General features: G+C 41.2%; 1 protein-coding gene across 4 annotated transcripts in view; it reads left to right on the top strand.

Moving 5' to 3' along the window:
- The window catches only part of znf827 (zinc finger protein 827), a 116,131-nt gene extending 97,069 nt beyond the window's left edge, over positions 1–19,062 (top strand). The window contains exons 11-15 of one of the 4 annotated variants that reach the window (XM_036574932.1): positions 397–563; positions 6,921–7,118; positions 9,361–9,538; positions 13,822–13,872; positions 14,311–14,413. In XM_036574932.1, the coding sequence (XP_036430825.1) occupies positions 397–563; positions 6,921–7,118; positions 9,361–9,538; positions 13,822–13,870 (592 nt within the window). In that variant the 3' untranslated portion in view covers positions 13,871–13,872; positions 14,311–14,413. The other 3 variants (XM_036574931.1, XM_036574929.1, XM_036574930.1) reach the window with 3 other exon arrangements.
- The last annotated feature ends 6,083 nt before the right edge of the window (positions 19,063–25,145 follow it).

Consider the following 25,145-nt stretch of genomic DNA (forward strand, 5'->3'; position numbering starts at 1 on the left):
GTTATTAAGGCCACATTTCTGGGTCCAAAGGTGGCCTGTAGACCTGAAAGGTTTGATTGGCAATGAGGGCTGACCTCATAGTAAGGGGCTAAAATGTGTGGCTTTTGCCGTTATTCCCAACATAAGACTTCTAAACAGGTTTCTAATTAGTATGACCAAACTGATGAAGAAAATCAGTTCATCAGATTAAAACATTTTGAAAAGCTAGGTATCCCCAAACCTTGGATGGGCAGTTAAAATTTTAGCCTTACTGTTACGCATCCACAAGAATTAACACATACTCAAACACTAAAGCTCAAACACTTAATCTGGTGCTGCCTTCAAACACACACACTCTCTCACACCATGTGTGTACTCCTCTCACTCTGCATCTCCCTCTCCTGTGTGTGTGTGTAGCTGCCGAGTGTGTGGTTTCCAGACGGAGCTGAACGCCCAGTTTGTGAGCCACATGTCGCTGCATGTGGATAAGGAGCAGTGGATGTTCTCTCTGTGCTGCAGCTCGTGTGAATACGTAGGAGTGGATGAAGCTGAGATTAAAGCCCATGTCAATGCCGAGCATGCAGGTCAGAGCACACACCACACACTGCAGACAGCAGAGAAAAAGACAATGCTCACGTCTGCTACACTACATTCCTATTACACACTCATCAAAATGTACTGTCACCTCCAAGAGAACTCCACTGAGTAAAGATAGAATAGAAACAAACAGAATTGAAACTACACACTTAAAAAAGTAAAGAAAATGGTTCTATACAGACCCAGGAACACTCAAAGAACCCTTTGGTTGATTAAAGCGTTCTTTGCATCATTAAAGCGTTATTCAGATTGATGGAGAATGTATTTTAATATGGTTCTATGTAGGACTTTTTGAAAAGGGTTCTATATAACCCCAAAAGAGGTTTTTTGTTGTGACAGGCTTGCAGGCTTGACATCATAACAAGAATGACCCCTTTTGTTGCTGTATAGAACCCTTTACAGCTAAAGAACCTTTTAATGGTGCAAAGAACCCATTTAATCATGCAAAGGGTTCTTTGAATATTCATGGTTCTATATAGAACCGTTTTCTTTACTAAAAAAAACCTTAAAACCTATTATTTTAAGTGTGTAGGGTTCTAAAATACTCCATGAAGCTGGCAATATAGAATCTATTATAAGTTTACTGTATAAATATTCTTTATGTATACACTCGTTTAGCTAAAATAACATTCTCAGACTCCTAAATAAAATAAAAATTCCCCAAAAGAAGCACGTCTTAGTAGCATCTAAATTTAGGACAATGTGCTTAAGGGGGCCTTTTGCACCTTAAGGGCGCATCTTACCCCAAAGATCTAACTTTTTACTTCAAAAGAAAAAAACATTTCTTTTATCTCTCATATCCAACTCAATTACTTTCTCCGTGACCTCTCCATAATCATATATTTTGTTGTACAACTTAACAAAAATGCATGGATTACTATAATTTAACCACAACAATAAAAATTAATCAGATGACCTTAATTGTGATTGTACTAAAGACACAGTGCTGTAATAGAGTGTTTATAACACAGTGTCTTTAGTACAGTCTATGATATAGTATCTATAGCAGTGTCTTTAGTACAGTCTGTGATATAATATCTATAACAGTGTCTTTACAATCGATGATGTAATATCTGTGGCAATGTATTTAGTACCATCTGTAATATAGTATCTATATCACAATGTCTAGTGCAGTCTGTAGTACAGTATCTATAGCACAGTGTATTTAGTACAAGCTCTAATATAATGTAAGTAACACAGTGTCTGTAGTGCTTTCTGTAAAATAGTATCTATAGCACCATGTCTAATGCAGTCTGTAGTACAGTATCTATAGCACAGTGCATTTAGTATAGACTGTAAAATAGCATCCATAGCACAGTTTGTAGTGCAATCTGTAGTACAGTATCTGTAAAGCAGTGTCTTAAGTACAGTCTGTAATGTAATATCTATAGCACAGTGTCTGTAGTGCAGTCTGTGATACAGTATTTACAGTGTCTATAGTACAGTTTTTAATATAGTGTCTATAGCACAATGTTTGCAATGCAGTCTGTTGTATATCTGTAGCATAGTGTCTGTAGTGCAGTCTGTTGTGCAGTATCTATAGCACAGTGTCTTTAGTTCAGTCTATAATATAATATCTATATCCCAGTGTCTATAGTGCAGTTTGTGATATAGCATCTATAGCACAGTGTGTTTAGTACAATCAGTCAAGTAGTATCTGCAGCACAGTGTACTTAGTAGTACAGTATATATAGCACAGTGCTGTACAGTGCTGTATATAGTACAGGCTGTAAAATAGCATCCATAGCACAGTGTCTGTAGTGCAGTCTGTGATATCAGAATCAGATTTATTGGCCAAGTATGTTGACACACACAAGGAATTTGGTTCCAGTTGTTGCTGTTTCTCTAGTATATGATCTATAGCACTCATAATGTGGTTATGTTCAGATTTAATTTAGTGACTGTTATATTATTGTTCTTATTACTGTAACTCATCTAGTTTCTAAACTGGCTTTGGAAACCCCCCAATTAGCACTGCTCTGAAGCCTGATTTGTTAAAATGCTATTAGTCATGAAAAATCTGAAAAGGTGATCCTGCAGGTGTGTGGATTCTCTCACCCACAGCAGGTGCTTCAACTGATGGGGTTCTACCTGTGAACCAGTAGGCAAATCTGTTGATTATGCAGTGAGTAGTAACAGTCTTATTTTTGTCCCAAGAAGAGAATTGATGCACAGTCTTAACTGCACTGCAACACACATTTCCTCTCAAAAAACAGCGTGTCCTGTTCACAGGCATGCACCAGAATTTTAGTTCACCTGTACCATTTCAAATGAAATCACTAATGGACTCCAAGACAGGCTCTGTGCTTGTATTGAAAGCAAGAAAGATAAATGTTTAAGGCTGTCACTGTTGATTATAGTGATAGTAATCAAGTAATCAAGTGATTAATCGAGTAAACAGAGTTAAAAAAAAAAGGAGTGCCAGTAATAAAATGGTCTTACTGAACCACAACAAACCATGTAAAGATTACAGATACTTTGGAAAGGAAATATGCAATCTTTTAAAAGACTTCATCAAAAATGAAATACAGCTTTTTTGGAAGAATCTCACTTAAGAGTGAAAATACTTCCATAGATTTGGCTTTTTGGTCCAAATGTGAAGGTCAATAACTGTGTTTTTGACAAAAGAGCTTGATGGGTTTATCGCCAGGGTGGGCTGGCCCGCTGGTGGGAGAAAGCAAGAGTGGGGTGACCAAAGCACAGGAGCACTGTGTGTGTGTGTGCAGTGTGTTTATCTGGAAGACCTGGTGTTATCAGCCATAGAAGGTTGAGGAATCAATAGCCCGCGTGGTTCCTGTGCAGCCACCCAGGCAGTCATGCGCAGCCAAGTCTCCCTCTCTCCCTCAGCCACCGCTGGCATTTAGGCTGAGCCAGAGTGGCCCTGTCCACTGGGCAGCGGGCTGGCAGAGTGACAGCCAAAGGCCAGCCTGATCTGTCAGCTGCAATTTAGCCCAGTGCCAGAGACACCTCCCGCTACAAAACAGCTGAACTCAGGTCTGTCTGCCTCCTCACACACTACTGTAGGTGTGTGTGTGTGTTTTCCAGGTCAACCAGAGAAAAACAGAGTTAACCTACAGGACCAAAAGACTTTGTCTATTGCTCAGTGTTTTATGTTTTAACTGAAAGAAAATTTTCATTACATAGAGATACTTGTATAAACACATATCACTATACAGTATTCGCCATTCTGTGTGTTTCTATGTGTACACAATTGTATACAAATGTTTGGGTGCTCCTGGTCAAATTACATGTTTTGTTGATTTTCTAAGAAAAATAAGTTCACATATAAAATAAGTGAACATGCTTCTGCACATAATAATGCACAATTATAATTACTGTTTATTCGCTGAATTTAACAGACTGGGAAAATAAAAAGTTATGGTGCATTTAATATAAAATATTTTTTTTAATATGTTAAACTGAGCAAATAAACGAAATTATGCACTAAAATCTGCAGAAATATGTCGTATTTAGTTTTGTTTGTTTTCGCTTTTTCACTTAAAATCAAATAAACATGTAATTTAAATATACACAAATGTGTATATACAGTACTGCATAGATTTACATAGATTTGTTCAAATCCATCACCAGCACACCTGATTTCATTTAATGAAAATCTGATAAAGAAGTGATCTGGCAAAAATATAATATTCAATATGTGCGGTAATTTTTCACAATGTGTATTCAATTTATTTTTTCAGACATCTGTTCAGTTAGAACAGAGAAAAAAACCAGTAGTGCATTATTTACATTTATTTCCATTTTAAAAAATACTACGAAAATCTGTGAATACAAAGATTTTTATTTAATATTTGGCACACTGTGTTGCACTACATCCAGTTAATTGAGACGAATTTTGCTCTCTTCATAATGAAACATGCAGTTGGTCAGTGTTCTACAACACTATATGTATACTATATGTCTATATAAAAAAATCTTTTTTCTCCAAGTAATTTTGGACCATTTCTGTTGCTCCATTTTAACAATATATAAACATCAGTTGGCTTTTTCAAATTACATAAACCGTAAATAAAAAATAAACAAAAAAATGAAGATGGTTGCTTGTTTGGAATCAGCAATACAGCCTATATATGACCAACTCCTGGAAAAAATAAGGTATATTAATATCAATAAGTATACCTTAACTTTATATAAGTGATATATGTGTGAGCTCATGTGCTGACATTTTATTTAAAAATCAGTCCTTTAGGTGTGGGTCTGCCTGTCTGTGTGTATGTTGGCAAGAGAATTGAACTTATGTGAACTTATGTGCACTCTCTCCTTAAGGGTTTGGTGTTAATTCATCTCGATGTTATTTAGGGCGTCAGCTTTGCTTATTGTAATAGAGGCCACACACTTCACTCACAGCAGCAGGTACAGGCCAATTTCAGCAAATCGCATTGTCCCATATTTCTCAGCTAACAAAAGATTAAACATGGCCACCCGCTCTGCTCGGCCTGCGCGTTCTCAGAGGGACGGAGGCACTAACGCACTGTATGTGTGTATGAGAGAGTAAGAGTGAGTGAGTTAGTGTGTGTGTGAGCTGGCATCGGCCATTTCGTGAGCTCGGGCAGCCCTAGGGGAGAGTCATGCCCTGAGATGCTCCCGCCATCTTAGCTGTAGCAGCCCTGACCTGGGCAGACACACACACACATACACACACACAAACACACACACAGCTCTCACAGGCAGAGAGGAGATCAATAAGGGAGCAGAGCTTGATAGTTCTGGCTGCTTGGATACAGACATCAGACTAATGCTGCAGGAGCTGCTCTTAGGAAAGAGCGGCAGGCTGCTCGACCTTTTAACGCTGAATAACACAGCGCACAATGCCCGCGAAACACCAACCGGCCTTTTACCTCGGATACGGCCCTTCTTTTTCAAAAACGAGACAAAAAAGCATTTCGATATCAAGCATTACTTGCACTATTGTGATATTCCTAGCAGATCTTCTGTACAGAATGCAGCTTCTTGGAGTGATTGAAATAACAGTATGCGTGATATGGGTAGTCATGTCATGGGTATCATCAGAAGAGCTATGCAATATATCATTTATTAACTGTTGTCGTGATATTGGCCTTTCCAATACTGATATCGAAGAGGGCTGGATGAGACCTCAAATAAGTCCTATTGGTTTTTTTTTGTTTGCTGTCTGATGTAAGCATCACAATCAATCACAGTTCCAGATGAACATTTCTTTATTTTCTGCAATGTAATGCAGCTCTGTCTTAAACTATGCTACATCATTTATTGATGTGTTTTGAATAAATTGCAAGGCATATCCCAACTGTAGTGGATATTATAATCACTATACCAGTATTTGGTGTAAGTTTTAAGCCTGTGCATAACTTTTGCACAGGCCACATTTTAAGTTGTATGTTTTTCCAGTATGTTAAATTCAAATAAACAGTAATTGTGCATTAAAATGCGCAAAACCATGTTCTCTGTGGAGCAGAGGTGCACACCTCTGGTTCTGGAGGGCCACTGTCCAGCACAGTTGGGTGATTTATTTGTTCAGACACACCTGATTGCACTCATCTGTTAATTGCCAGGTGTAGTCAGTGTGTGGGGAAACTACCAAACTGTGCTGGACACTGACCCTTGACGACTGGAGTTATGCACCCCTGCTGTAGAGAATATGTACTTACTTTCACTTATGAAATATAATTTGACCGGAGTGCCCAAACTTTTGCATATGACTGTAGCTATCTAAGGTTTCATCCTGTTGCATGCCCATCGCTGTGGGAGGGCCACTGAGGGTGATACAAACTAGGCCTGCCCAAAAACATGTAACATATGAGCTATTGTCTTTGACCTTACACCTACAAGGTGGACCAACATAGTAGGTGTGTCTAATAGAGTGGACAGTGTTTAAGAACTCCAGCAGCACTGCTGTGTCTGATCCACTCGTACCAGCGCAACACACACTAACACACCACCACCACTTCATTGTCACAGCAGCACTAAGAATGCACCACCACCCAGATAGTAAGCGACTTTGATCCTTGTTCAGTTTCTGCAGTTATGCAGAGAAACAGATGGACTACAGTCTGTAATTGTAGAATTACAAAGTGAACCTATATTGTAAGTGGAGCTGATTAAATGAGCAAAGAGTGTAGATACAAGAAGGTGTACTTAATGAAATAGGTGGTAGGTGTGTGTGTATATATATATATATATATATACACACATACATATATAGTATACACAGCCTGACTGGTGCATTTTGTCTGAAGTATCGTGATATTATATTTTGACCATACTGTCCCTAGCAGCAGTTATTTTTTGTGTGTTTTGTGAGGATCGAGTGACCTTGGGTTTTTCTCTGCGTTCCTGCTTGACAGGTTTGAACTCCCGGAGCCCCCTCAGCGAGAGTAAGAGCACCTCCTCTTCTCTCTCCGCCCTCAGCGACTCTCTGAACAGCTCCGAGGGCGGAGATGTTACCCAGGGAAACGAAGAACTCAAGAGCCTGCTGGCCCCGCCCTCCTCCGCCAGCAGCCAATCAAGCTCGGGCTCAGGAACAGAGGAGAAATCAGAAAAAGGTGGGGTGACCTTTCATTGTTATTATAGTGAATATAATGATTACTGTGATTGCAGATGCCAGCAGCAGGGACAGAAGCGACTGAGGGCTTGAAAAAAGAATTCAGCGAAAAAAAGAACATAATTTTACCCTTTGGCTTTGTGATAGCTGTGTGATGTACGTTTGTATTTTGTTATAGATCACAGTCTGTCATACAGTGTCAGAAACCACATAAGCAAGTCTGAGATTATTTAACTACTTGATAGTAAGCAGGCCGGCCTCTAGTAGGACTGAAAAAAAACAAAGACACTTGTAAACAAACAACCCAGTATGCGTCTGACCGTCAGAGTGGAGAGCAACACACGGCTTCCTGAGGCGCAAGTAGGACTTCTCCCAGCCTAGAGAGCAGCGTACAGTTATTTCTAAAGCTCTTTTGGGTTTGTTGCAAAAGACTAACAATAACAGAAATGCCAACAAAACATTAAATAGAGCTTTATATAAATAGAGATTTGGATTTGCTAAAAATTTTTGATCACTGTTAGGAATGTAAATAATTAACTGATAAACTTTTAACCGACAAATAAACAATTGTTCGACCAATGCTATCATTAAGAAAAAGGTCAGTTTAGTTTAAACTACAGATAAATGTCCAATAAAAACAGTTCCTAATTGAGTATGCAGGTTTATCATTCAAGTTTGGGAACATTTTTAAATTGCACACATGAGGATAGGCAATAGGTGCTATAATGCTATAGTCAATAGGTTCTGCTTGACAGGGCTACTAAAACAATGAAACCCGCAGCTAAAAATAGTGTTTGGGACCACTGTTTGAGATAGTGAAAACGCCTCAAAACATGTCCATAAGTATTTGAGTATTATAAGCAATGTGCAGATAAAAATATTCATATCATTTAATACATCAGTGTGATACAGCAAAAAGTGTATGGAGTTTGTTTTCTATTTCAAAGTTTTTTGGCATTTTTTACCCTAATTCTCATATTAGGGTAAAAATAGTGTTCACATACACCGATCAGGCATAACATTATGACCACCTCCTTGTTTCTACGCTCGTTGTCCATTTTATCAGCTCCACTTACTATATAGGTGCACTTTGTAGTTCTGCAATTACAGACTCCATCTGTTTCACTGCTGTGTCTGATCCACTCACACCAGCACAACACACACTAACACACCACCACCACGTCAGTGTTACTGCAGTGCTGGGAATGATCCACCACCCAAATAGTACCTGCTCTGTGAGGGTCCATGGGGATCCTGACCACTGAAGAACAGGGTAAAAGGGGGCTAGCAAAGTATGCAGAGAAACAGATGGACCACAGTCTGTAGTTGTAGATCTACAAAGTGCACCTATATAGTAAGTGGAGCTGATAAAATGGACAATGACTGTAGAAACAAGGAGGTGGTCATAATGTTATGCCTGATCGGTGTTTTTTGGTCTAAATACCAGTATTTTTAAGAAGGTAAAAATGACTTCGTATTACTTTTAACTGTTAAATCTCGTTCCTTTAAGGTGTGTCTTGTAAACTTTAAGGGTGTGAGCCCAAACAACAAAGTCTTATGTAGATTAAATAAAGCCATATAAAAAAAACAGAGAAATCCACAGTAGATCACATGTGGCTTGAAAATCACACAGAGAAAGGCAGTCAGTCTTTTAGATGAAACAGACCAATGTTAACCATAAGTTACCTCAGCTAATGTCACAATCCTACACTTTTTTAGCTCATATCTTTTAGCTTAAAACAGCCAGTTTGTGAAGAGGCTCTCCTACGTTATGGTTTTGTGATGTTTCGTGATGCTGCGCGACGCTGCGTGACACCCTGTGTGCAGTGGCCTTTAGAATTAATAAGCAAAATAAAGTAAGTAAAATGTGATTAAGTTGTAGAGTCATTCAAAGCAAAAGGATTTTAGTCTGAAGTCCAGGTCAGTTAAAAATCCAAGATGCGTTATCGACTCTGATTTTGTACCAGTTCAGTAGAATGATCCACATATAATTCTCTTGCTGTACGTTTTGTTAGTTATAACTCTCTCTACAGACGTTTGATACACTTTTACTAAGGAATCCAGGATAAAACTCCAGCCTGTAGGTGACGGCTCCTCGCAGTACTGCTTTGCGCTCATGTGATTGTGCCATCTGCTGTCTGCAAGCTTTTTAGTGTTGCTTTGGATTAGAGCGTCTGCTGAGCAAATAAACATAAACATGTAAACGTGTCCTCTCTCCCTCCCCCCCACCCCCCCACCTCAAGGCTTTGAATGTGTGTTCTGCAACTTTGTGTGTAAGACGCGGGCCATGTACGAGCGGCACCTGCAGATCCACCTGATCACGCGCATGTTCGAGTGCGACATCTGCCACAAGTTCATGAAGACGCCCGAGCAGCTGCTGGAACACAAGAAGTGCCATACCGTCCCCGCTGGAGGGCTCAAGTAAGGAAAGCAAGTACAGCACGAGCTTCCTCTACCGCCTCACTGCGCTAAAAAACTCACCCTCCCATCTGCCCCCGCCCCCCCCCGCTCACCCACCACACACCCCACACTTTAGTGAGCGTGAGACTGCTGCTTTGGATCAGGTTGCCCTAAATATGTCTGTGCATTCAACCCTTAGAAGTCACAGTTGGAAGCGATGTAAACAAAAGAATACTGGAATTTCATGTTAATTATTTCTCACTGAAACAAGCAGTGATTTTCTGTGGAAAGTGCAGATTCTAACCTACAGTCTGTACCACATTTCTGTCTGTATGTAAGAGGAGATTATTTATTGTGATTGGAATTTGATGAAAGTTGCTGTTGTACAGTCTTGTTTAGGGATCTACAGTCATATTGGAATCATATCGATATTGGTTGATAATTGCTTTAAAAAATGATCAGCTGCAGACAGATATTTAGATTTGATTGACATTTCAAACCATTGTTTAACGACTTATTTACCTCAAAGCGACTTGTACCTCAAAAGAGCACAGCATTTAAGCGATGCTGGGCTACTGTACTGAGAGTCTGCATTTTTATTTTATGCATTTTACTGCATTTTTTTGTGCATTATACTACATTTATATGTGTATAGGATTAAATATTATATTTCTCCATGTTAATCCAGGTAGTCCCAGTTTGTGCATTTTATAAATACTTACTTATCTGCTTTGGCCGATGCAAAAGTTTGGGTGCCACTGATCAGATAACATGTTTTGTTGATTTTCCACATGAAAATAAGTTACACATCCTCTACAGAGAACCCACTTCTGCACACTTTAATCCACAATATACTGTTTATTTGCTGAATAACATAATGGAAAAAAATAAAAAATATAAAACCATATATAATATAAAAATATAAAAAATAAAAAAATAAACCATAAAATGTTGCATGTGCAAAAGCAACGCCACAGTTTATAGCTTGTTTTTTTCCCAATATGTTAAATTTGGCAAATAAATAGAAATTGCGCACTAAAATTAACAGACAAATGTCTTATTTAAGTCGAGGATACGTTCATTCATTTTCACATAGAAAATCAGAAAAACATGTTGTTTGACCTGTATGAAAAATGCTGGATATCAGCCCAGAATTCCCATACTTTACGGAAAGAAAACAATTCTTTTTGTCGCATTTTTTGATATTTAAATAATATTTATTTTTAAGTGCAGACTCCAACCTGTCAATACAAAATTTAAACTTGATTCAGTGCCTAACATTATTCAGTGCGTGGCATATTAATTAATACCAAAATGTCACTTTAAAACTCTAGACTTCTAAGGGTTAAAGTGAAGAGTCATGTTTTTGTATTTGCCTCAGTTAGTCTCTGATATGCTGAATTTTTACTCTTATCTCTCCATTGGAACACTTACTCCTTGATTTTTGAAGCCAGTAGGATTCATTTTAGACTCACCAGATACAACGTTTGACCAATCAAAACCAAGACATCTGTGCTTTCAATGATCCAAAACACTTTATCAGTGCATATCAGTGACATTTGAAGCAAATATGGCGAATCCCCCTGTCCTAGCACCTGATCCTACAGCAGTATTTGAAGATAAATGTTTCCACACAGAAAGTACAGGAAGCTCCTGAATGTGTGTACGCAGTGCTGCCATTGTTCTTAAATTAGAAACAAACCAAACCAGCGTTATTACCAGTGTTCATTTTAGTCATTTATATTCTAAGGGTCTTACGTAAAACATCTCAATCCAAACTGTTTGACCTCCAGACTTGTAGCGCTACCTGAACTCTTTGATTGATCAAGGCTTAAGCACTTTCAGGAACAAAACCATCTCCTTTGAAATCCCACGAAACCTCGCTCCGGCTAGAAGGCTGGTTGTGCATGTGAAATATCTGAAGAAAACACGACGAGCTAGTCAGCGCTGCTCCATCTGTTAAACCACACCACTGCCAAGACCATTAGACTACAGTTCACACTGTTCTTTCCCAGCCTGTCCTAGTGGCCAACACTCAAACACAGCTAAACACACGCAGCACAAATCTCCCTCGACACTCTACAGCACACACAGCGACCCCTCTGTGGATATCATTTCTTTTTTTACCCCCCAGAGTGCTCCAGTACATAGTCCAGTCCAGTCTTTGCTCTTTTTTGTGGTATTTGTCTAGCTGTGTGACATACATAATCCATGTCTTTTTAGAGTCTTGTGTATTTCAGATACCATTGCCTCATCTTGTCACTTTATCGCTGTGCTTTCCCCATGCTAGCATCATTAGCCTGTAGTTAGCTCACCATTATGCCCAAATAGGAGTTAATAGAGATACAGTTTGTCACACTAGATCAGCAGTTGAGTTTTTACATTTCTGCATTACATTCTTTTGGGCCAAAGAATATCAGGAAGAAGAGAAAGGAGAACAGTAGCTTCATTTTGGCTTTGACTTCTTTCACTTGTTACATCTAAAGGTTAAACAAAATAGCATAAGAGACCACCACATGGTTTAGTAATTACATATGGGTGACTAAGAGTAGAAGTGAAGACATTTTGCCTCAGTGGTGATGAGACTTGGAGAGTATACTGATGCACCTTTAAATAAAAGCCATAAAGTGTTCTGTATAGTCTGCCTAATTGATTTGGTCAGGAATACAATGATACAGCTAAAGAAAAGCATCTACTGCCAGGCACTGTAAATAAAAACAATAGTCAGTACTAAGCTGTAGGGCCTGACCGATACATACATACCTGAAGGTAATGAGATAAAAATACTGCCAGTAAAATCCTAATACTTAAAATTGGATGGTTTTGTATTGTAATGGAAGCTCTCATATGAGAAGAACCACTAAATTACAGAATTTCCACTGGGTTCATGCTCTTATGCCATTCTTTAGCACTAAGAATGGCAAAAAAGCCCCACCAATAGCACTGAAGTATTTATAGTCATGTGCAAAAGTTTGAACATCTGAGTTGAATTACGTTTTGTTGATTTTCTGAAAATAAGTTAACACATGTTTTACAGGGAACAAACTCAAATTTAATGCTTAATTTCTGTTTATTTATTAAGCTTATCCTATTCGAGAAAACAAAATATAGCCGCAAGCAGCAATATGCGGGGTCCAAGCATGAATCAGCTCAATAAGGTCTAATGCACAAAATTGGGGCCTTTTTGCAGACAGAAGATAAATTAATGGGAGTCAGAATGTATCTGTCTTATAAGTCTTTCATATGTCATGATACTTGATCAGGGGCCTTCAATGAAGATATTTTTCAAGACGTTATTTATTTGTAGGAAACAGATAACAATGACAGCTGGATTTATAATTATTTTAAGTTTAATTGTGTACTGTAGCTGCCCCCACAAGCCAATCTGTATCAAAGTCATGTATCTCAATTCATATAAGTGGTTTAAAGTTTGAGCTGATAAGACTGTTTTTGAGTTTTAGTGATTAGTGATGATTAATGATTAATAAGTATGTGATGACTATTGTGAACCAAAAAGTCGACCCTTTTTTGGAAAATTATTTACATTCAGATTTAACTCCAGATACCACAAATTATTTTGAATTGAGCAGCTCAGAAAGAAAAAATTGAGTGGTTAATTCTTTTGAAGCTTCATGGTGTAATCAAGAGTTTTTACCAGAGATATGCCTTCAGTGCTTGGACCCATAAATATATACAATGTGACAACTGTTGCACAGGTCACATTTTTTACCACGAGATGTTAAATTTAGCAAATAAACAGTAATTGTGCATTTAAATGTGCAGAAGTGTGTTCACTGTAGAGGATGTATATTTATTTTCTCAAGAACAATAAAATGTATTATTTGACAATGAGCAGCCAAACTTTTGCATAAGACTGTTAAAACTTGAGAAAGTTGATGTCTGAAAATTGACATCATAATCTGACAGTTCATAGTTGGCAATCACACTGTTTAACCAAGAGTGGCCATATAAAGTCAGAAGTCCAGAATTATCAAATATTTAGTTATTGTCAGAAAAAACCTGAACAAATTTTTAGCTCCTTGGTATCAGAGACCACAATTTTATATATCGGTCGAGCCATACTATGCTTATGTTTTGTAAGTAATTGATCCAAAATGTTTACATAAACTCTGAGCCTTTGCCCAGAGTGGTTTTTGGTGTATTGCAGCCGCTCGGCTGCTGCAAGAGGGAGAAAGAGACAGAGAGCGAGGGCGAGAGAGAGAGCGCCATAGCGTTTGAGGTTCAGTGAGGAGGTAGAGAAGCGCTCTTCATGGTGTGCTTTCTGAGGTCATTCTGTTCTGCAGGGTTTGTGAAGCGCTTTGGGGCCCTGAGCAGATGAAAGGTGCTATTTAAATGTAAGTGCCACTCATTTATTCACTTACCTCCGTCTGAATCCCCCCGTTTCAAACCTGTCCGCAAACTCTCACTTAAAACATTACACACAAACACACCACACACTACACTCACACAGCAACTACACACATAGCACACACACACACACACACACACACAGACACACGCACACACATAAACACATTCAAACACCCACACATACAATAGCTGTTACACATCACTCAGGGTCAGATACATTAAGTGCATCCTTCATCCCTTCCCCTTCGTCCATTCTGTGTGTTTTGTGTACTTCCATTTTTGTTTGAAGATCAAAAGATAGAAACCCTTGCAATATTAAATGTCCTTCCCCCTCCGTCCCTGTGCCTCCTACGTCCCCCTTTTTGCGCTTCCTCTTGTCTTCTGTGACCCAGGTGCCCTCTCTGCGTCTACTCCACCAACAGGCCGGCAGCCATGGAGTGCCACCTGAAGACGCACTGCAAGCCGGAGCACCGCTGCCGCATCTGCCAGGCGGCGTGGGCCAGCCAGGCGGAGTTGGAGAGGCACGCGCGCGCCCACCGCTTGGGCAACCACTACCGCTGCGAGCAGTGCGGCTACCTGTCCAAGACGGCCAACAAGCTGATCGAGCACGTGCGTGTGCACACAGGCGAGCGGCCCTTCCACTGCGACCGCTGCAGCTACAGCTGCAAGCGCAAGGACAACCTCAACCTGCACAAGCGCCTCAAACATGCCCCCCGGCAGACGTTCGGCTGCGCCCGCTGCCCCTTCACCACCACGCACCCATTCGTCTACAGCCGCCACCTCAAGAAGCACCAGGGCGCAGAGGGGGGTGCAGAGGAGGGAGAAGCCCAAGAAGGCGCGCTGTGCCCGGGCAGTGGAGACAGCCATGAGGCCCTGGTGCTCCTGGAGGGTGGCGGAAGTAGCAGCGGAGGGAACAGCAGCGGCAGCAGTAGCAGCAGTCCACTTATGAGCCTGAGCGCATCGCAGGCCCTGCAGTCCGTCGCCCTGTCCATCTCCAGCAAACAGCAGCCGGACGGCACTCTGGCCGGCCCGCACTACCTCTCAGCCAATGGGGCCTCACTGGCCGCTCGCTACTCCGATCAGTACAGGAACTACGACCCGGCGCACCTCCTCATCCCCCTTACCACGCTCTTCACCGCCCGCCGCTTCACATTCCACAACCCCTCCCCCTCGCGCTGCTCCTCGCCCTTCTCCTCTAGACTCTGGCCACGCCCCTCTTCACAAGCCCCACCCCCACCTTCGCCCATGTCACCCAAGCACTCCTTCCTGGCCTATCTGGGACTGACGGAGAGAGCTAAAACCGTCTGACCCCTCCCCACTTTTTAACCTACCTCTCCGTTCCTCCTCCTGTTTTCATTCTTTTCCACCATCTGTCCATTCTTTCACATCCCCAGAGCACCTCTTTGGCCGGTAGGAGTCACCGGTCAGATCCTTCCTTCGGCAGCCGGAAAAAAACGCTGCTCATGAGAATTAGAACAGAAAGACACACAAAAACATGTTTATCAAAAGGAAAAAGGCTGTACGTGCTCGATGCATTTATATCAAAGCTGCTTTTCTTTGTTCTAATTATTACTCCTTTTTTTTGTTGTTGTTTTTATTTTTTATTTTTTTGGCAAATTTTGAATGACCAGGAAAAACCGACAGTAGTGCTTTATCTAGGACTTTTTTCTTTCTTTTGTCCGACAAAGAGAAAAAAAAGAAGATGCAAATGTGCAAGCGCTCAGCATTTTCGTGCATTAGTATGTCTTTTTACAAAGCATCAGATAGCATGCTCGCCTATGTGTTACGATTGTTTTATATGTCATTTTAGGGGCTCGATATGAAATATCCCAGGGCGTTTGCAGCACGACAAAAAAAGGAAAAAATGAAAAGAGTGCATTCTTTTCAAGTCTCATTTTCAAAGCGACGCCTCAAACCACGCACTTGATTATTTATCGAACTGTACATAGTTTTGTAGCCTTTCTCTGCCCCCCCTTCCCCATGCCTCTTGGCTTTGACTGGTTTTCAGAAACACTGATCTTGCCTCGGAAGTAGGCTGAAGGCTCTTTACCAGTCAGGCAAAGCTGATGGCAGTACAGTTTTAGTGTTTCTTTTGTTCGTTTTTGTTTTGTTTTGTTTTGTTTTTTTGCACAAGCCTTTCAGGGTGTGCTGGTGGCCCAAGCAATCATGGCCACCCCTTATAAGGGCTGTTAGTCCACCATGCGCCCTTGAGGATCACACCACCTTCGCCATACCTATCGGTTGCCACAGATTGTGCCAATAGCTAACAAAGGTGGAGCGGCCATCCTCTGTAAGCACGAGATGAGATGAGTGACCAGTCAAGCGCCCTGTGCATAGCTATCGTACGTAATGTGCACCTGTACATTTAAGAAGATATATGAGGTGGCAGGTCGTTGGGGGAGAAAAACAAACCCCACGTGTCTTGTCACATAAGGCCGATTCAATGGTGCTTTTTGGAGCTTTTTTGTAATTTTTTTGTGTAAAGAAAAAAAGAGAACCTGTTCCAAAATGACTTGAATGAATGTACTTTTCGTTGGTTAATGTTAAAGTGATACAGAGGTAGCTGGGCTTTGTTGAGTGAAGATATGAGAAACAGTGGTATATCGGTGGCCTTCTGTGTCTTAACATTTCTTTTATTCTGGTTGCTTTTTTGTTTGTTTTTCTTTTTGTTTTTTTACGAGCCTTTGAAATGTACAATGTATAAATATATACATATATATACATATATATATCCTGTACTAACAAGCTATTATGAAGATCTCATTGGATAATGGCTCTTAAGTGCAATGTGGAGGCAGCCATTATTTGGAGGTGGATTTATGGAAGCATTGCTTTCACTGAAGCGGGCAAACATGGTACTAGAATTCTATGTTCCCCTTTTTTTTCATTTTAATTGCACTTAACCTCTTTAACACATTTCAAACAAAAGCACTTAAACCCAATAAGAAATTTCCTTTGATGCCAATTCCTCCAAACACTGACAGACCAAAACAGCGGCATTCAGCAAATGGAATGCCTCACATCGTGTCTGCCGTTCTTGGTTGGAAATGAGGATTTCAAAGCTCTTTTTTTGGCCAATCAACAGTGTTGGACTGCTCTGTTAAAATGTCTAGAGCAGTAGGCATATAGTAGACGTTCACCTGGGCACTAAAGGTCCAGGCTAAATTTCTAAACGCCAGTTTTGCACAGTGCTGTAAAAGTTGCACTTTTCCAAACGAATCGATTGATTGAATCTAAAATTGGTAATGAAATAAATACCTTAGATTTCAACAGCTGTAGTATACAGTGATGCTCCTAAATATACTAAATGATATTTAGAAATGAATCTGAAGAATTGCCCTATAGTAAAGCTCCAAGGCGTTTAAATCAGTTCAGAACAGATTAAAACATAATTGTATGCAAAAGTTGGGCACCCTTGTTAATTTTTTCATAAAAAATAATAATAATCAAAACTGAAAATAAGTACATATTTTCTACAGAGAGCTCAATTTATTGCACAATTACTGTTTATTTGCTGTAGTAAACGTCATAAAACTAAATAAAATGTGGCCTGTTTAGAAGTTATGGCACATTTTATATTTTATGCTTTATTTTTTGTTAAACTCAGCACTAAAACGTATGCACTTAAATTTGCAGAATAAACTGGCATTGGTAAGTTTGTTCCCTGTAGAGAATGTGTTGACTTATTTTCACTTAGAAAATCAACAAATCATGTAATTTGCATACAAACGCAAAGTGTTTTCCTTCTGTCCTATCTGGATAAATGCCAGAAATATTATTGCATATTGCCCATCATAGATTTGTAGTGATCCCCCCCCCCACCCCCCGTTTATTCGAGGATAGTGCCTCCGATTTGTTATTTATCCTTATTTATCCCAAGACAACCATGTGATTTTATTTTCAGAGCCAACCTGCTTACAGTAAAAACAAGGGTTATCCACAGGCTGTAAGAAGAACATTCCCTCTTAAGTTCTAGATGTTCCCTCTTAAGTCAGGAGGCTTTTGAATTTAGTTCCAGTTGGAATTATTCAGAAGAAGGACAACAAAAATCCCTGGAGCATTACTTATAGAGGTGACCTTTGGGTGGTTTGACTGATCCCTCCCTAATTAAGCTTTTTCGTTTGCCTTTAGAGAAGGTGAATTGGGATGAAGATGTACGTTAAGACCAAGTTGCTGGCTTGCATTAGAACCAACACAGCCTAAGCTAACAGAAGGCAAGTTGGTATTCCAATAAAGCTATTTTCTTCTTTTTCTTTTCTACTGTTTCTGTTTTTACTGTTGCCCCATGTTGAAAAAGAACTTTTCTCTGCAAATATGCCCAGCATGCAGTCTAAGTGCTACGTCGTATCTTAAGTGAAGACCCCCTTCACTTGTTAATAAGGCTCCGGCGGCTAAATACGTTCTTTTATGCTCTAGTGCCACTTGGTGGAATAAAAAAGTGGCCTGGAAGCCCTGAGAATGAGTCTAACTGATTCTTGGGACCCATTGTGTCTGGAATCCATTCAGATCGAATGTCCGCTGGGCAAGATCCCTTTCGTCAGGCTGTCTTGGCACCACGTAATCATTATGTAAAAGAAGATGGCTGCAGCGCCCTCCTGTCCAATTGTGTGGGCAGGAAGTGGAGGACAGAAGTCCCTCCCTGTGCTGACACCAGTATTTATAAGCACTTATTTTCTTTTCTGTTGCCTAATTGCGAAGCGGCAGTGCATTTTTTTGTTTCTGACATCATTGTGCATTACGCAAGACTACCTTTTTAGCCCTTCAAAAGATGCATGGAATCGCTCTCTTGTCTTTCTAGCTCGTAGCACTTATGTTTTTTCTTCCTTAGAAAGAAAAAAAAACTAATTCAGTTTGCATTTACCTTGGCATTTTTTTCCAGCACAGTCTGTTTGCTTTGCATTTTTTGATGTATTTTATGACTTAATAAGGCTCAAGTATCATTTTTTGTTTGTTTTTTTTGGCACTCAGTAAAATTATGTGCTGTAAAAAGCTTTTTTATTACTTCATTCTTAAGGCTGTACAGGGTTGTTTGTGACAATAACTGGTAATTAGACCATTTGTACCTTTTATTTTTGTTTTGTATTTTTTCTCCTCGGTTTGGCATTTCTTTATGTTCAGATTGCCAGTTCTAAATGTAACAGGATTTGAAAGTAAAGCTTACATCAGATATTAAATCAATGGTTTTGTCTTCCATGTGCAATTTAACAGTGTGTGATCAGAAGAGAGTGACATAAATATTGTCACTGTCATACCAAAACCCATATTTTTCAACTTTATTCAACTTTACATGCTAACATGAGTTAATCATAAATGGACCAACAGAACATTCTACTGAACACAATAGAACACATTAATGTACATTAAAGTTAAGAACTTTTTTTTTCAGAGTTACTATTTCTGAGAAACGAGGCTTTGTTATGACAGCGACAAGTTTGATCATTTCATCCATTGAGAAAACAGATCATCTTCAGTCGTCATTTGAGGTCTTCATCAGAATCACTGTATTTTTAAACCTTGAACACATCCCAAAAATACAGTATCTATATGTTAATCCAGGGATGTCCCAATGCTCTTCCAGCATTCCTGATAGAAATTTGAAAGGTATAAGATGTTAAAACCTCTTCTAAATACCCCTCCGGTTTAGCCTCTAGTCATTATTTTGGATACATTTTCCTAATGGCAGGCAGGAGCAGGGAGGAAGCCCTGTTAGAAGGCCAAAGGCAGAGGCGTGCTTGCCGCCCTGGCTTCGTCTTTAGCAGTCCGGGAGCAGCGGAGCGCTCCGTTCAAGCCAAAGGTTGCGGCTGCCTAATGAAAACAGATGAAGCAGAGATAAAGTGTTTGCCGACATTAGGGGCTCCATTCATCACCGTTAGCCTAGGGGCTTCGGAGCACCTTGGACAGGGACTTCTCCCTCTCTGGATCCCTCCATCATGCAGCAGGAGATGGGCTGCCTGTTCAAACCCTCCAGCCGTAGACCAGCCTGGATTTATATGCTTTCTGGAACAATGAGATGCGGTAAGTACTGTATATCAGCTCTAGGCTGAGTTGAGAGCTTATTAGGTTCTGCCTCGTTCCTGAGTGGAGCTCATGTTTTGCTGAAAGTCAGCCTCTATCCCAACCATTGATAAGAAAATACCACCATATGACCCACCGCTGACCAGATATTGTTTGGGTGGTGGATTGTTCTGAGCATAGCACTACTACCAGCATGGTAGTGGCATGTTATGTGTTTCACTGGTTTAAGTGTTGAGGTATTTTTGAACACGTCAGCATGAATAGTGGGTTGAGAATAGCCCACCCACCAAAAATGTCCAGCGAACAGTGTTCTTGTAGACAGAAACTGACCACTGATGAAGGGCTAGAAGATGCCTAACACAAGTTGTGCATCAACATGACAGTTACACTGGGATACGGTCTAGCTGTACACTAGAAGGGTGGAGCTACAATGTCATTTCTAATAAAATGAACATACAATCGTATGCAAAAGTTTGGGTGCCCATGTCGTATTTCATGTTTTGTTGAATTTCTAAGTGAAAATAAGTCCACTACACACTTTAAGTCACAATTGCTGTTTATTCGTTGAATTTAGCATACTGGAAAACATGGTCTGTGCAAACTTGTGGCGCAATTTAAAATTTGTTTCCTTTAAAAAAAAAAAATCTGTACAAAAATCACATATTTGAATTTCTTCCCTGTAGGAAACGTGTTTATTTCACTTAGAAAATCAACAAAGCGTGCAATTTGACTGAGGATGTTCAAACCTTTGCCTACTACTGTATGTGCTGTTTACCAAGCACAGGGAGCCAAATAAAAGGTGCTGCACTGGTGGTCCAGGAGGACTGAATTAAGCAACTAAAGAGAATATTAATGATGTTAAGTAGGCCAAAGACATGCACATATCCTATAGACATCAACGTGAATGCCTATGAATATGTAACAGGATGTGGTGATCTATTAAGTCGTGGTGAATCCCATGGCCGTTCTGACTTTGTTTGCTAATTCAAAATCGTTACGACAGCTTGAAGACACTTCAGCTGTCAGCGTCAAGTGCCTAGTGCGCGTGAACCCGGGGTCACTGTCAAGACGAATGGCAGTCTAGTGGTTTTGATGTGCTTGTGACTAGCCGCTCGGCCTTGGAGGACGTGGCCTAGGAGGTGGAAGCTCTTCTCTGGGCTTAAGCCCTCCTGGACAGAGTGTCCACGCCGGAGCGGGCACTGTTCAGATTGGCTCCAGCTTTAATGAATCCTCTCCACTGAGCTCCGACGCATCTTAATTAACTTCAAAGCAGCACCGGAGGCCAGAAAGCGCCTCCACTCCGCCTGACCCCCGCCACTGAGGAAACGTTGATTAAGAAGTGTGTCTCCAGGGTGACCGGGTCACAAACACTGTATCTCGCTGCCACACACTGGGCTAATTTAGTCATATGGACACCCGGCTACAAGAAAAAAAAAAAAAAGAAATCTTCTCATACTTAAGACAGTTTGTCTATTTCTGGCTTTGATTTCGGAGGGGAAACTGGAGGAAGCAGCCGATCAGAGTTTATGCTCAGAACAAGACTGTATTATCCTTCCAAACATAGCTACGGTAGGTCAGGGATTAATATGTGAAGAATTGCACTGGCCGTGCTGGAGACGTGTCTGGTTTGGAAGCAAAAGAGAGTTTTTTTCTCGGCACATCCTCAGGCTGCAGTCTTGTCTGTGCAGAGGCAACCTCCCGACACGGGTGCGAAAAAGTCGACGGCAGCCGATCGATAGGCTGTTGGCTTTTTTGTTTGTAGGTTCAAGCCGGCCTTGGCTTTATTACAGCCAGGTTCGAGTCATCAGGGAGCTGCTGTCTCGGGCTCTGCTACTGCTGCTGCTGCTGCCTCGGTGTGAGGGGAGCCTCCGCCTGTTTGCCAAAAGTGTAATCCCACCGTGACCTTGCATGACCTCGCCTCCAGAGGAAAGCTGCTTAGAGGAGGAGAGCCTGTCTGTTGAGCCCCCCTCTCACATACTCCTCTCAGCTCTCTCCCTCTTTTCTCTCTCTCTCTCCCCTTCCACCTCCCTCACTCGCTCTACCTCTTCTCTGCCTCTTTCTTCTCTCTCCTCACCATCCTCCATCTTTTTTTGGTCTCCCCCCCTCTCTCACTTTCTTTCTTTCTCATTCCTTCGCCCCCTCATTCTCTACCTTCTCCCCCTCCTTGTCTCTCTCTCTCTCTCCTTGCTCAGTCACTCTTTCTGTCCCTTCCTTGCAGTCACTCTCATTCTTACCTTCTCTCTCTTTCTCTCTCCCCTTCCACCTCCCTCACTCGCTCTACCCCTTCTCTGCCTCTTTCTTCTCTCTCTTTACCGTCCCCCATCTTTTTTGGTCTCCCCCTCTCTCTCTTTCTTTCTCTTTCTCATTCCTTTGGCCCCCCATTCTCTACCTTACCCCCTCATTGTCTCTCTCTCGCATTCTGCCTTCTTTGGTCTCCTAATTCTTATTCTCTCTCTCTCTCTCTCTCTCTCTCTCTCTCTCTCTCTCTCTCTCTCTCTCTCTCTCTCTCTCTCTCATTCCTTCCCACCTCCCCCCATTCTCTGTCTTCCTTGCTCCCCTTCTTTCTCTTCTGCTGTTTTCTTGCTCTCTTCTACTTTTTCCTGCTCTCTTTTTCTTCGCTTCCCTCTTCTCTTTTTTCTTTTTCTCCTCCTTCATTTCTCCCCCCTTCTGTGCCTTATTCTTGCTGTTTCTCTCTCTCTTTCTCTCTGTCTCTCTCATCTGTCTTCACCCTCTTCCATCTTCTCCTAATTCTTTTCTCTCTTTCTCTTACTTTCGCTTTTGTTCCTTTCCGTCCTTGCTCTCTTCCATACCTCCTTTTCTCTGTTCTTTTCTCTTCTTCCTCAGTCATTCCCTCTGTCCCTTCCTCTTCCTTGTTCTCTCCCACTCTTCTCTCTCTTCCCTCTGCCGTTCCTTACTCTCTTTGCTCCTTCCTTGCTCTTATCTCTTTCTCTCCCCTCTTCTTTTTCTCTCTCATTCTTCTCTCTCTGCCCTCCTTCTTGATCTCTTTTCTTCTCTTTCTCTTTTCCTTCCTTCTTCTTTTTCTTCTCTCTCTCCTTCCTTAATCACTCTCTCTGGCCTTTCTCTGCTCCTTCCTTGCTCTCTCTCTCTTGTCTTTCTCTCTTTCTTACGCTCTCTTCTCTCCTTCTCTATCTTCCTTGCCCTCTTCTTTCTTTTTCCTCAGTCACGTTTTCCAATCTCTCTCTCTCTCTTTCCTTCTCTTTCTTACACTCTCTCCCTCTTTCTTATCTTCCTAAGTCTCATCTACATTCTCCTAGTCTGTCTACTGTTCAGTTGTTCTTTTCTGCTCTGTGCTGCGGCTGTTCGATATTTCCCAGGCACTCTCTCGCTCTCTCAGCCCTTGTCGGCTGGCTGGATGAGAGCGCGCGTGAGAGGGAGTTGCGCTGAGCTAAGTGAAGACAGATCCGCGCTCCGCTCTGTGATGAGCAACACACACACAGAGCAACACCTTCAGGCCAGAGGCTGCCATTCTCCAAGAGGAGTGCTCGGAGGGAGTTTTTTTTTTTAAACCCAACTCTGGAATTGATTAAGTTTGGAGAGAATACCACAGACAGACAGACAGAAAGTTTGGCTCACAAAGTCTTTTCAACACGTATGAGCACAGAGGACGGAGCTCCAGCAGAAATCAGAAGAGTTGCTCTGGTAACAAAGACATGGCAATCAATGAAGTGTAATGTTGCTACTGCCTGTGCGCTTGTTCGGTAATTGGCACCAGAGAGGCACGGAGTGCGTGCTGCATCTTAAAGTGAGATCACTAATCTCCAGCCAAACAGCATGGCTCGCAAATTGGGTACTGAGAGGACATGTGTTGACACGTATTTCTTCCCCCATCTGACCTGATAGACCCCACCCCCAGCCTGCCCCCAGTGGTGCGATCTCGCTCAGCAGACAAGGCTGAGACTGTACCACACAGTCGCCCAGTAGGGGGTCTGTCAATCTGGAGGCGCCGCAGGGGGCATCAGAGAGGAAGAGGGATTACCCATAAGTCTCTGGGGCTGGCCTGTCCAAACAACAGTGGCCTGTAAGAAAGTCTTTTCGTCCACTTAGTGTCACACATAGTTAGCCATCCCTGCATTCACATAGACCACGGAAGTCGCGTTGTCATTTTGTAGTGGGCGGCATGCCCGTGTTAGAAACTCTGGTAAGCTGGATTTCTCTATGGCAAAAATGAAGGAGATTTTTGAAAATCGCACCCTGTGGTAAACAAAAATGTTTCAAACCTGATAAGATTTGTCATGTGTGCAATTTTTTACCCCTAAATGTCACCAGATCCTCAGAATTGCATGATTGTTCAGAAGTCAACATATGAATTTTGCTACATGCGAGTCAACATACTGCGTACTGAATTGGCAACATAATACAAGAAACCTCACCAAAATGCTTTACGCAAACCATCGAGCTTTGTTCAGAGTGGTAGTTGCTTTGGCAATAGTAGAGTACATTTGGAGGAGCTGGTCCTGTTATATAATAGTGTTAATGTGTAATAATAGACTTTCATGCAGCGTCATTTCAGTGCGCAGGAGTGGTAGCTTGCTGTTAGGATGGACGTGTCAGCGTTTATATTTGTCCTTTGTGACTTCATCATTTAGATGGTCCAGTGACATTCAAAGGGAAAAACGACCACAGAGTGTGATAGCGGTGATTTTCAAACATCCTTAATATTTTTGTCAAAGACAAATCCAACTGGAGTTCATAACATGGGCATAGCATCGACTGTGATACACGACTTCAGAGGTCTGTTTACCACCTTGCTGTAAATAACCTTTCTGTTTGTTCCTGGCAGTTCTGTACTGGGTTTGGCTTTTGTTGATATCACAGTGTAAAGGATCCTAATGCTTTAATAGGAGACCTGTGACTGATTCTAAATGTATTTGGTGGTTTTCTGAAAGGATCTAAAGGAGTTCTACAGGAAACTAGTGGTCTCTAACTAATGGTAATCGTTAAGCCAGTACCCATTAGGAAACAAAATCAGCAGGTTTTAATCCTAATAGTTATAATGGTCTATTTTCAGCCAAATCTACACAGATTTAAAGAAAGAACTGAGGCCTTCATACAACCTACTGCTACAACAGCATTTGTGAAAGAAGCAATAAGGAGAGATACTCAAAAGCTTTGAAGAGAATCATTTCCCCCTCTTCTGCGCAAGCAGTGTAACAAGCATGTAAGTGTCCTCCAAGAACAACAGGTGGCAGCATTGTGTATCAAGTGCATCTCTCAGCATCCA

Source organism: Colossoma macropomum, unplaced genomic scaffold (assembly GCF_904425465.1).
Source record: "Colossoma macropomum unplaced genomic scaffold, Colossoma_macropomum, whole genome shotgun sequence".
Classification (NCBI taxonomy): domain Eukaryota; kingdom Metazoa; phylum Chordata; class Actinopteri; order Characiformes; family Serrasalmidae; genus Colossoma; species Colossoma macropomum.